The sequence below is a fragment of the Astatotilapia calliptera genome, chromosome 5 (assembly GCF_964374335.1).
Source record: "Astatotilapia calliptera chromosome 5, fAstCal68.1, whole genome shotgun sequence".
Lineage (NCBI taxonomy): Eukaryota > Metazoa > Chordata > Actinopteri > Cichliformes > Cichlidae > Astatotilapia > Astatotilapia calliptera.
Window position 1 is genome coordinate 8709329 of NC_137426.1, and position 12247 is coordinate 8721575.

The 12247-nt window shown below is 42.6% G+C and overlaps 1 protein-coding gene across 2 annotated transcripts in view; it reads right to left on the reverse strand.

Moving 5' to 3' along the window:
- Nucleotides 1–12247, reverse strand: part of phc2b (polyhomeotic homolog 2b (Drosophila)) — a 42450-nt gene that overhangs the window by 2501 nt on the left and 27702 nt on the right. For both annotated transcript variants that reach the window (XM_026167042.2, XM_026167041.2), the window contains exons 8-11: nucleotides 11409–11713; nucleotides 10162–10357; nucleotides 4846–5057; nucleotides 3334–3463 (exon numbers count right to left, since the gene is read on the reverse strand). In XM_026167042.2, the coding sequence (XP_026022827.2) occupies nucleotides 3334–3463; nucleotides 4846–5057; nucleotides 10162–10357; nucleotides 11409–11713 (843 nt within the window). The remainder of the gene's footprint in view (nucleotides 1–3333; nucleotides 3464–4845; nucleotides 5058–10161; nucleotides 10358–11408; nucleotides 11714–12247) is intronic.

A 12247-nucleotide genomic window follows, 5' to 3' on the forward strand; every position in this document is an offset into this window, starting at 1 on the left:
AATGTTAAAGCATTATTTCTACTTCTGATGGAGAGTCATGGGATGGTTAATCAGAAATCAGAAAGGGTTTTATTGCCAAATGTTGAGCAGGTTTACAACATTAGGAAATTGCTGCGGTGCTTCAGTGCAAACATACTGTCATAAAAATATAAAAATAAGAATAAGAATTAAAAGTGCTAAGTGGATAGATATATACATGAGTGCAGGTGGTGATCAGTGCCAAACATGGAATGATGCAGTGAACACAGCGTAGGGTCATGTGTTAGTGGTGGGAACAGTCATATGGTTATTGTTCATGTGTCCAACAGCAGAGGGGAAGAAACTGTTCTTATGGCGAGAGGTTCTGGTGCGAATGGACCGGAGCCTCCTGCCTGAGGGGAGCAGGTCAAACAGACTGTGTCCAGGGTGAGAAGGGTCAGCTGAGATCCGAGCTGCACGCCGCAATGTCCTGGAGGTGTACAGGTCCTGCAAAGATGGGAGTCTGCAGCCAATCACCTTCTCAGCAGAGCGCACAACACGCTGCAGTCTCTGTTTGTCCCTGATAGTGGCTCCAGCGTACCACACGGTGATGGAGGTGGTGAGGATGGACTCGATGATTGCGGTGTAGAATTGCATCATCGTCCGTGTTGGCAGGTTGAATTTCTTCAGCTGCCTCAGGAAGTACATCCTCTGCTGGGCTTTCTTAATGACGGAAGTGATGGTGGGCTCCCACTTCAGGTCCTGGGTGATGGTGGTACCCAGGAAGCGGAACGAGTCCACAGAGGTGATGGGGGTGTCAGTCAGGATGATGGGGGGGAGTGGAGCTGTGTGCTTCCTGAAGTCCACAATAATCTCCACTGTCTTCTGGGCATTCAGCACCAGGTTGTTGTGGCTGCACCAGGACACCAGACGTTCAACCTCCCTCCTGTAGGCAGACTCATCCCCGTCCGAGATGAGTCCGATAACGGTGGTGTCATCTGCAAACTTGATTAGCTTGACAGACTGGTGGGTGGAGGTGCAGCAGTTGGTGTACAGGGAGAAGAGCAGAGGAGAAAGAACACAGCCCTGAGGGGAGCCGGTGCTGATGGTCCGGGAGTCCGAGACATTCTTTCCCAGCCTCACATGCTGCTTCCTGTCCGTCAGGAAGTCAGAGATCCACCGGCAGATGGGGTCAGGCACATTCATCTGGGAAAGCTTGTCTCGGAGATGGTCTGGAAGGATGGTGTTGAAGGCAGAGCTGAAGTCCACAAACAGGATCCTGGCGTAGGTTCCTGGGGAGTCCAGATGCTGCAGGATGAAGTGTAGGGCCATGTTGATGGCGTCGTCTACAGACCTGTTGGCTCTGTATGCAAACTGCAGGGGGTCCAGGAGGGGGGCCGTGAGGGTCTTGAGATGGGAGAGAACTAGGCGCTCAAATGACTTCATGACCACAGATGTCAGAGCCACGGGTCTGTAGTCATTTAGTCCAGTGATCCTAGGTTTCTTGGGGACAGGGATTATGGTGGAGGACTTGAAGCAGGCAGGCACATGACATGCCTGCAGTGAGGAGTTGAAAATGCCAGAAAACACTGGGGCCAGCTCGTTTGCACAGTGTCTGAGGGTGGCAGGAGACACACCGTCTGGGCCGGGAGCTTTTCGAGCATACAGACTCTTAAACTGCTTCCTCACATCTGCTTCATGAATATGAAGAGTTGTGGTGGGAGGAGGTGGTGTGAAATCCTCTTTTGTGTGGGGTGAGGAGGGGGGTGTTGTAGGTGAACAGTTTGAAGGTGGTGATGGCTCTATGGAGGGGGGAGAGGTGGGGGAATGAGTGTCCAAAGTGTCTCTATTGTTGGGGCCGTTGGAGGTGTGAAGGCTGCCTGGTGACTCGTCAAAACGGCAGTAAAAGTCGTTAAGGGTGTTGGCTAAGAGCAAGTCGTCAGTGGAGTGGGGGGTTTTAGGCTTGTAGTTGGTGATATTCCTAAAACCTTTCCACACAGAGGCCGAGTCATTCTCTGAGATCTGCTGCTGCATCTTCTCAGAGTGCTGATGTTTAGCAATGTCCACTTCTTTAGTGAACCTGTACTTGGCCTCTCTGTAGCAGTCCCTGTCTCCGCTTCTGAACGCCTTACTCTTTTCCAGCCACAGCTTTTTGAGTTTAGGAGTAAACCAGGGTTTGTCATTGTTATAACTCACCCTGGTGCGTGATGGCACAATGCTGTCCTCACAGAAGTGGATATAGGAGGTGACAGTGTCCGTAAACTCGTCCAAGCTGTTAGAAGCAGCCTTCATTGTGTCCCAGTCTGTAGACTCCAAACACGTGCGAAGCTCCTCCACAGCCTCGTTGCTCCACAGTTTTTTGGTCCTCACGACAGGTTTGGAGAGCTTCAGCCTCTGTCTGTACGCGGGGATTAGGTGGATCATGACGTGGTCAGAAAGTCCGAGTGAAGCGCGGGGCACCGCACGATAGGCCCCGCTGATCGTGCTGTAACAGTGGTCTAATGTCCTCTCCTCTCTGGTCGGGCATTTAATATACTGCTTGTATTTGGGAAGCTCATGGCTCAGATTGGCTTTGTTAAAGTCCCCAAGAGCAATGATAAGAGAGAGTCCGGGAATGTCCGCTCCATGTGCAGTATCTGCTCCGCGAGTGCGCACTGAGCTGCCTGCGCATCCGCATCTGGGTGCAGAAGTCAAATACATACAAACCTACATTGTTTTGAACCTCTTTCAAGAGATTTCTCTGCGAGTGTGGTCTGCTTTGTTTACATCAGTTGGTCAACCCTTGTAAAGCTACTGATGGCACTTCCTCCCCACATTAAAGTGAAGGCAAAAAAACCAGGAATTTGCAGCAAAACCACAAATGTCAACATTAGCTAGTGTTGCCAAATATCTACTCCACACCGTTTCCGATATTTTCAACACTTTTCTACATAGGTCTTTTTCTAACTTATAAATGGACAACTTGTTACAACATGTTAGACAAAGGTAAAAAAGAAGCATGTATCAGGAAACAGGAACTGACAGAACATCTAATTAATAATGAACTTCCAGCAACTGAGTTAAAAACACTTCCAGAGGGTCTACATTATTTAGAAGTGTGGGGTTTGACTGTTGGGGAAGAGGAGCAAAATGCAGTTTACATGGTTAAATAAACTCTACGGACACACCAGGGTCAGAGTTTCTGTCTGTTGGGTCGGTGTCTGCTCGTAACACCTTCCAATACTATGAGAGGATGATCATTGTAAAGTGAATTCCTTTAACCTTATGTGAAACCCTGGCAGGAAAAATCAGGAGCGACAGACTAACACCTCCAAAACCTGGTGAAGCTACACAAAGAAATATACACAATCTACACTGTAATGTGTTCGGTCTCACCTGGTTGGCTCATGTCCTCGGGCTCGGAGTCTGTGTTGGCTGCGTTGCTGACCGGAGTTTTGTCCGGGTCAGATGAGAGCTGATGGTCCAGCTTCTTTGGACTATCGATGAGAATGGGCAGACGCTCCACCTGGTGTGGGGCATAAAATATTTATAAATGGACTAAAAATGAAACGCTGCACTCAACAGTAACAAGAAACAATGGGTGTGGTTTAAGGGTTTACATCTGGACTGCTTTATCACAACAGCTGCATTCTGTCGCCGCAGCAACATTAACGCAAAGACTGCTGCTACTCCAAATAATAACCTGGAAATCAGGGCAGCTGTTTCACTGCACAGCCCCACTGCGCCTCATTACCGTAGTATTAATGAGATGACTTTTTTTTTTTTTTTTTAAAGTCAGCTGACTGCTGGCCATTACAAGTTAAACCTTTTAGACTTAAAAGGAAACAGTGGTCACCAACTGAATGTTTTCGTCTTCCGGATGTTAATGTTTGAATATATAGCGATCACAAAAATAACAGATAAACACCATCATTGTTAAACCACCACAAACAGTGACCATTTAAACTGATAATGTAGACTTGACATGTTCACGTCAATGTAGTCTGATTTTCAAGCATTGCATGTCGCACACATGAAGCTTGCATACAGTTAATTCTCCTGTCCATATGGCACATAAAGCAACTTGAATACCAGCGTATATAAAGTAACAGTTAACTGTTAACAATCAAGTTCTTTTACAGGACAGTGTTGGCATCATAAGAAATATATACTCAGTGTTTAATTTATTCTTCTTCTTTTTTTTCCCCCTTTCTTTTTCTTTTTTTAAATTGACAGAACACTGAGGTGGAAAATGTAATCAGATTCATTTGAGTCATAAAATGAATAAAAAATGTATTACTATAAAAGGAAAAATAATCCTCAGCTCTGTGTGTCATCACGTGTGTACGCATCTTCATAAATACTGCATTTTATTTATTTTCATGTGTGTTGATTAAAAATTGGAAATGTAATCTGCTTGTTTAGCCATGTGTGCATGTATATAGAGCATTTTCACAAAATGTCCAGTAGGAGGCAGAGAGGCCAAAGCCTAGAAATTAAAACTACACTTTTCCCCCCCCTAATGACTAATACAATTGAGAAGATACAAACATTAATATACAAGCACATGTTAAACTGTACAAACAATATGAGATAATAATGAACCAATTTCAAGGGAGATGACTACACAGATTAAGGAAGGATTTTAATGCCCTTGATTAAATGAACTGACTACAGAGCGCTGCTCATTACCTTCTTCCATCTGTATTCTTTCCCATTCACAGGGTCTCATCTCCCTGTAATTAACGAGTGAATCAAACAGAAGCTGTACGATGTCACTGCTAGCAGTAACAGAGGGTATGTGTTTGCCTGCTGACAGTTCCCTGCAGGCGTGTACACTGGAGACGGTGCTGGCTTTGGGTTGTTTATCATGTTTGTCTGCCAGTATTGCCGAGATTGAGCACTTACACACACGGGAAACGGCTCAGCTCCTTCCTGGATGACAAAGCCTTCGATGACATGTGTGAGGACCTGGGGCTTGACGATGGCCTGAGGTGGTTTGTTCTCTCCGTTTTGTGGCGTGCTGCCCGTCACGGTGGGCACCTCGCTCTCATTTCCTGAGGTCATGGCTGGAGGTGGGGTCCCCACTGCTGCACTCGGCCTCTTCGCTGTACCCCCACCTGATGGAGAGAAAAAACAAAAACAAAATGGGTCTATTTAATACAAAGGAGCACGTATCCATTGAGAAATGTTTCAGTTTGAATGAAATTAAAGCTTAAAAAGAAGTAGCTGATGATCGTTTCAGTCATTTAGAAAAGCAGAAAAGACAGATTACATTTTCAGATTTGAATGGTTAATGCTTCTACGATAAGCTGAATATTTTTTGGTTGTACATTGTTGGTTAAGCAAGACAAGTAGAGCTGGAGTCCTTTTCCTTTTGTTTGTTTTTCAATAGAAATGTCAGATTTTCATATAATCATAATTATATAAAATTTTATGTAATTATCCAATATACTACATTGGAAATATAAATATATTGGATTGTATACATATTTATACACATAAATATAAATACAGTGTGTTAGAGTAATATTGAAAAGGAAACCATAGAGTATTTGTTTAATAATTTTCTTAACAATGTACTTAAAATGAATCATTTTATTGTGATGCTACGTGTGCATGTGCTGCAGACAATGCTGAGATCATTACAAACAACACATTTGCAGACACTATGCTGGACATATTATGGCATTTGCTATAATTTCATGTTTAAAAACACATGAAACAAACAAAACTTCAGCTGTAAAACCAAGCATTTCATTCCCATTTTAATTTTGGGGAAATTTTATCAAGCATATTTAATAAAAGTAATCATGTCATCAAATCTGCATCACATTTAAGTGAAAATGTTCAACAGTAACCCATCTCAGTTTCTTAAATTATAATAATTACAATTTATTACACTCGCCATCCACTTTGGCGAATTCCATTAATGAACATCAATTTAACTGTTTAATGCAATCTTCCAATAACATTGATGCATCAGAACGGAGAACGAAGGTAATTAAAGTGACTTTAAACATGTCTGATCTACTGGATTTTCCCACACGACCAGCTTACGAAGGGTCTCCAAAAAGGAGAACGCATCGCGTGAGCAGCAGTTCTCTGGGCAGAAATCCCTTGTTGATGTCAGCGGTCAGAGAAGATTTACCAAAATAACCAGTCATTACAAACAAAGTATGCCTTGAAGCAGATGAGTGACAGCAGCAGAAGACCCTGCCAAGTGCCACTCTTATCAGTTAAGAACTCAAGCCTGACTGATTTTGTTGGAATATCAGCCGCCGTAAGCCTTTTGTTACCACTATTGGCGTTTATAACAGCCAATAAATGAAAAGTAAATAAGACACAGGAGAAGAGCCCCAACCATGTTAACCACCAGAGGGCACTCTGCAACCTCCCCTGTTGGCAACAAGTTCAAAACATTACAAACAATCAGCTGATCAAAGCAGGGCATGAATGAAAAAAGAAATAACTATAAATAATAAATGTTAGGAAAAGCTGTCTGTGTGTCTGAAAGATAGAAAATAAAAAAACATATTGGAATATGGGATTTTTAAATCAACAAACATAGGCATCGGTATCCAAAGTCCAACAGTGGTCAAGCTCTACTTGAAACAGATGGACTACAGCAGCAAAAGACTACACCAGGTGCCACTTCTGTCAACTAGGAACAGGAAACTGAAGCAACACACTTAATGTGTTTACCAAAACTGGACAACAGAAGAGTGGAAAAAGGTTTCCTGGTCTGAGGAGTCTGGATTTCTGCTGTAACATTCAAATAGTAGAGCCAGAATTTTGCAAAAACAACATGAAAGCATCCTGGCTTGTTCAGCCTCCCCACTGCCAGGGACCATTCTTGTGATTTGGTGCTATATAAATGAATTGAAATTAATATTTCAGCCCCTTAGTACCAACTGAGCATCCTTTAATAATCACAGCCTACCAAAGTATTGCTGCTGACTAAATCCAAATCCCTTTATTACAACAGCATACGCATCTTCTGGGGGTCGTTTCCAGCAGGATAACACAAAGCTCCAAGCAAGTCAAACTGGTTTCTTAAACGTGACAATGAGTTCAGTGTACTCTTATAGCTTCCGCAGTCACCAGATCTCAGTCCAACACAGCACCTTTTGGATGTGTTTAAATGGAAGATTCATCTGATTGAGGTGCAGCTGATAAATCTGCAAAACCTGTGATGCTGACATCGTTAACTGATCAAACTCTAAGGAATGTGTCAAGAATTATGTTGAATCTATGGCACAAAGAATTAGAGCAGCTGTAAAGACAAAAAGGGAGCAAGCTGTACCTAATAAAGTGGCCACTGAGTGTGTGATAACAATGGAGTTGACACCTCCGCGGTTTGCAGCAAGCAAACATAAACTTTGTTTTGTTTGTTATGTTTTATAGATAAATAAATTTATGAATAACGTAATTAGTTGCAGCCATAAATTTAAAGGCTAAACTTTTGAGAACACGAAGCCTATTATTATTATCATTATTATTATTATTATCATTAGTATTAGTAATTAGTAGTAGTAGGTGTTAGTAGTATTATTTGCAACATCGTAAATGTCTGTCTTCATATAACAGCACCGAGGACTAATGCGATTACATTTCGCAATCTCAAATGTCAAATTACGGTCACTTTCAGGCAAATTAGCGCAGTTATATCCACCTGCTCATCTGCCGGCAGACCTAAACGATCCCGCACAGACCTCCTGTAACAGTGCACCAGTCAACATCAACGCAACCACCCCACATCTGTCGCTTGCACCGCCACAAAGACGCTTCGGCTTTTTGTGAAAACCCCCTCCAAAGCGAAAGTAAACACCGCTCCTCTGCGCTTTGTCACCCTAAAATCCGGCTGGATTGAATGAGAAAGCGTTTTCTTACCGCGCAACTTCCGCTCTGCTCAGTCAGAAAGCACGTGCGGTTTGCTGTTTGTTTTTGCTCCGACACGCCAGCCTGCCGCTGTTGTGCGCGACTTTAAGCTGCAGCGCCGCTTCAAGTAAATATCTCCCCGCCTCCCCGTTTCCTCCCACGTTAGTAGCTCTGATCCTCCTCACTCCGCCTGCTGCTGCACAACAACACAAACCAGCACAGAGCCTCCAGCTTCAACCTACTACAGGAAATATCTTCTTTTTGGCACAGACTTCAACCAGTCTCTCACTGAAAATGCAAGCAATCCTCAAATAACCCTGCCACAAAAGGCATGCTTTTCAGCAGGGCCGCAAAGAGGATTTTAGAGTTACACGGGCCATCCAAGTCCCCCAATATACACTCTACCCCCACACACAAAGAAATTCCCCAGAACACATATTGGAATCATCTCCACGCTATTTAGACAGTTTGGTCCGCACTTAATTTAATGAATTACTTCATAGAAGCAAAACATGGTCTCAAAGCATTCCCCAAATGGGTGTCTAAATATCCTTTATCGCCCCTTTTCGATTAGTACCTACTCAGATCAGCTCGATGCGGGGTACAACTCAACTCATTTTCTATTACAATCGAGTACCACCTAATGTGCTTGGGGTTATTATAGCAACGCAGCCAAGCGTCCTGTGACTTAATTAGTATGTGACACGAACGCCACAACAAAGTGGTGGTTTTGATTTTCGTGAAGGAGACGCCCTCATAACTGATTGCGTGACGCCACTGACAAACCAATAGGTTGCGTGCAGTGTGCTGACATCCCCTCGAATCGTTTGGAACCCCAGCAGAGTAAGTACAAAAACAGTACCTGGTATCATCACTTAAGGTTGGTACTAATGGACAAGGAGCTTATGTGGAACTGTCTCCACCCCACACATTCTAAGGCAATACTTCAGTCTCCTTTGTCAGAGACATACACTTTTTGAAAGTATGTGTTTTACTAAATGACTATGAACGAGACAATAAAGATTAGTGTGTAGGAAACGCATGACGATAGTGTCAAATTGCCCGTCATCAAAGAGAAGGTGCAAGACTTGAAAACTACCACAAAGAAAAAGACAGGTAGAAAAAAGGACCGGTAAACTTCCCATAAGTGAAAGAAACTAAATGAGATGTAAATCCCAGAGTTCCTGCCCAAAGTGAAAAGTGCCAGTGTGCCAGTGAATGGATGCAACCCCAATAAAATCAAAATGATAACTAGAAAAACATTCAATTAAAATAACAATTTTAAAGGTTAAGACTAAAGCAAACCCCAAGTGTCAGGGAAACATTTTAACCATTTATCAACTCAGGGTCATGGTGGGGCTGGAGTCCATCTTAGCAGTCATATGGCAAAAGTTGGTAGGCTACTATGAGGTTAACACAGAGACAGAAAGCCAGCTTGTATTTGTCATTTTGTTAAACTGCTATACTTCAGGTTAGCTGATACTTTAGGACTAAGGCCATAGTTAGTGGGATCTGGTATATTTGTGGTGTAAAAACTTTAGCACACTATACAAATGTAAACACATTTCGATGTCAACTGCTCCCTATTGGCCCGGTGAGTATTACACAACTCGACAGCAGACAGCATGTGCCAAAACAAGGCAGGAGCTTACAGAAGGAGCGGACATTATCAGAAGAGGTTACAATTGAGCACCTTGTTCTACCAGTTTTGATCTTGATTTTATTTGATTGTAAAATTGCTTATAATCTGAATTGTGTGTTAAATTATCTGTAGCATTTAACATTTACCACTGTGTGCCCTTTTCTGCTTACAATTATTAGAATATCCGTTTCCTTCTTGACGGTGTACCTCTTGAAAAAGATTTTTAATCTCAGTGGAACTTAGCAGAATTAAGGATATAATATAAACGTTTTAAAGTTTCTATTATCATTTTGATGTATCAGTTTACCCATAATGAAATCAACAAATGTCTATGTGATGGATGTATGCTGGAAAAGAGTGAAAAACTGGATTCATTATCATACCACCTTTGGCAGAAACCCCCTCTGATTCATAAGATGAGTGGTTAGGGTGAAGTCATGACCACAGATATGGAAAACAATAAGAAGAGCAGTGTGAATGAGCTGATAACACATGTTTTGATGTAAGAACAAAAATGTATCTTCCCTCATTATGCAAGTGAACAGATTAAAGACATCAGATGTGAGATGGCTGAATTGTCGAGGCGCAAATTTGTAGCTAACGGTATTTTAACTCCTACTAGTAATGTTGTCCCAGAGGCAAGTACATAAATTATGTTCTTAATAAGACTTTCAGCTTAGAAAATCCCACTGAGTCTCTACCTTGCTGCTGAACAGCTGGTGTGGCTAAGTCAACCTTGGACTGCTCTACAGGCTTGGAGGGTTGGGATGGAGAAGCTGCAGGTTGCTGTTGCTGCTGTTGTGGTTGTTGCTGTTGCTGTGTGGATGGGGTCTGACATGTCTCTCTGACTACCAGTGAGGTCGGCTTATCTTTACTGTCCTGAAGTAGTCGGGAGGCCTGGAAAGTGCAGTAGAAACAAACAAAAAGTGTGAGAAGAAGACATCTGAGATAAAACAACAAACATCAGGGACTGAAAAATTGAAATCCATCAGCTTTGGAAAACATTACATGAGGGGGAAAATATAATACTGTGAAGATTCCTGTGTTTTGGGGTTTTTTTCCCTTTGTGTCTCTTAGAGAAGAAATGAAGACTGTGGAACTGCTGTAAAAGTAGTTTTTGTTTAGCTGGTTGCCACTGTCAAAATACCAAATTGCAGAACGTGTACCAGAACTCAAAATACTTTAAACACATTCATTACGCAATTTTGAAAAGGATAGCATTACTCTGAGAGAGATATTTTCCTGTGGTTTCATATCTACAGGTAGGACACAGGTGAAAAGTTCACTTTGGAGAATTGACTTCTTGAATTGACATTTTTCATATTAGAAAAGAAAGTCTCAAAAATTTGAACGCAAATAGCTTTGCACATCTAATCGTGATTTTACTTAAAACAGATGGGTTACATTCATTTCAAGGATATATTTTCACTCCTCAAAATAATCCTCATTTACATTTTGCTGAGATTTGGTGTAGCCCCTAGGTTCAGCTACCACATCCTCTCAGGTTAAAGTCAACTTTTTCAGATGAGCTAGCAGTCAGACATAGTTTAAACAGCAGGTAATTAAGTAAGATCACCATATTAGACACATTTGCTCACCTTGCCATTATAAAGATCCAAAAATGGGAAAAAATGTCTAAAACTGAGCATTTAGAGCAGTTTTAAGTCTGAGTTTGTGACTCACAGGGATTACGCACAGTCATTATTTAAAGTAATGACCACGTTTAATATGAGTGCCCACCACTGTCATTGCAAATAAACAAGAGACAATAAGGTAAAGCATAAGAAGCCTCCTTGAAAAATGATCTGTGGAGTTTTTGACCTGCTATAACCGTTTATTTATGGGTAGGCTGCCCATTTGTGTCAAACTTGCAGCATTTTCACAACCTAGAAAAATCCTGTCTTCAAGCTCTTTTGTGTGTGGCATTAATCTGCGTTTGTGTACGTACCGTTGGCTGGATTTGTAGGTTGATGGCAGTGAGCTGGACAGGCTGAGCTTTGGCATGGTTGAGGGAGGAGTGAAGGGCATGTGGGCTGATAGTGGAGTGGAAGATGGTAGCCTGCTGGCTCGGTGTAGAAGGCTGGTGAGGAGCAGGTTTGGGCAGCACGGGGACAGGATGCTGTGACGGCTGAACGGAGGCCGTCTGCAGCAGCTGGCCCGTCGTCCTTTGGGAACCTTGGCTCTGCTGAACCACAAACTGCTGCTGCTGCTTGTGTTGCTGAACCAGAGAATGCGGCTGAATCTGGGTGTATGCTGGAACGAGAACACAAACACTTATTTCTGAACGTGATTTTATTTCAGCTATGATTATTTGGTAAAACTATTTGGTAAGAAAAAGAACTGTTCATAAATATCCTTACAAAGCAAGTCATTGTCATACAATGAGCATTCTTTATTTCATGCATGCTGACAACTGTCCAAACTCTTGATATCCGGAGAACTGCGCCTCAGGCTCATAAACATTGAAAAATGTAGACGTCTGCACAAAAGAGCTTGTTTTGCAGCGCCTTCACCTGTAAGTCCCTTGTTGACAGGATATAATATTAAGAGCTTGTTGAAAGGTGCATAGAGAGGCCCACTGTTGCAGTGTTGGCCAGACCATTACTCACAAATAGTTTTAAAATGGCTTGTCACCACCTGTCAGTGCTGCTGTGGGTAAAAGGACATCCTGAGCTCATAACTTGCCCCCAAGCCCAAGACACAGCACATCAATCTTGTATTGTGGGAGCATGTGCGAGTGGGAGAGTGTTCTTTGGAAGTAGCCTGAGGCTAGTCTAATATTAGAAA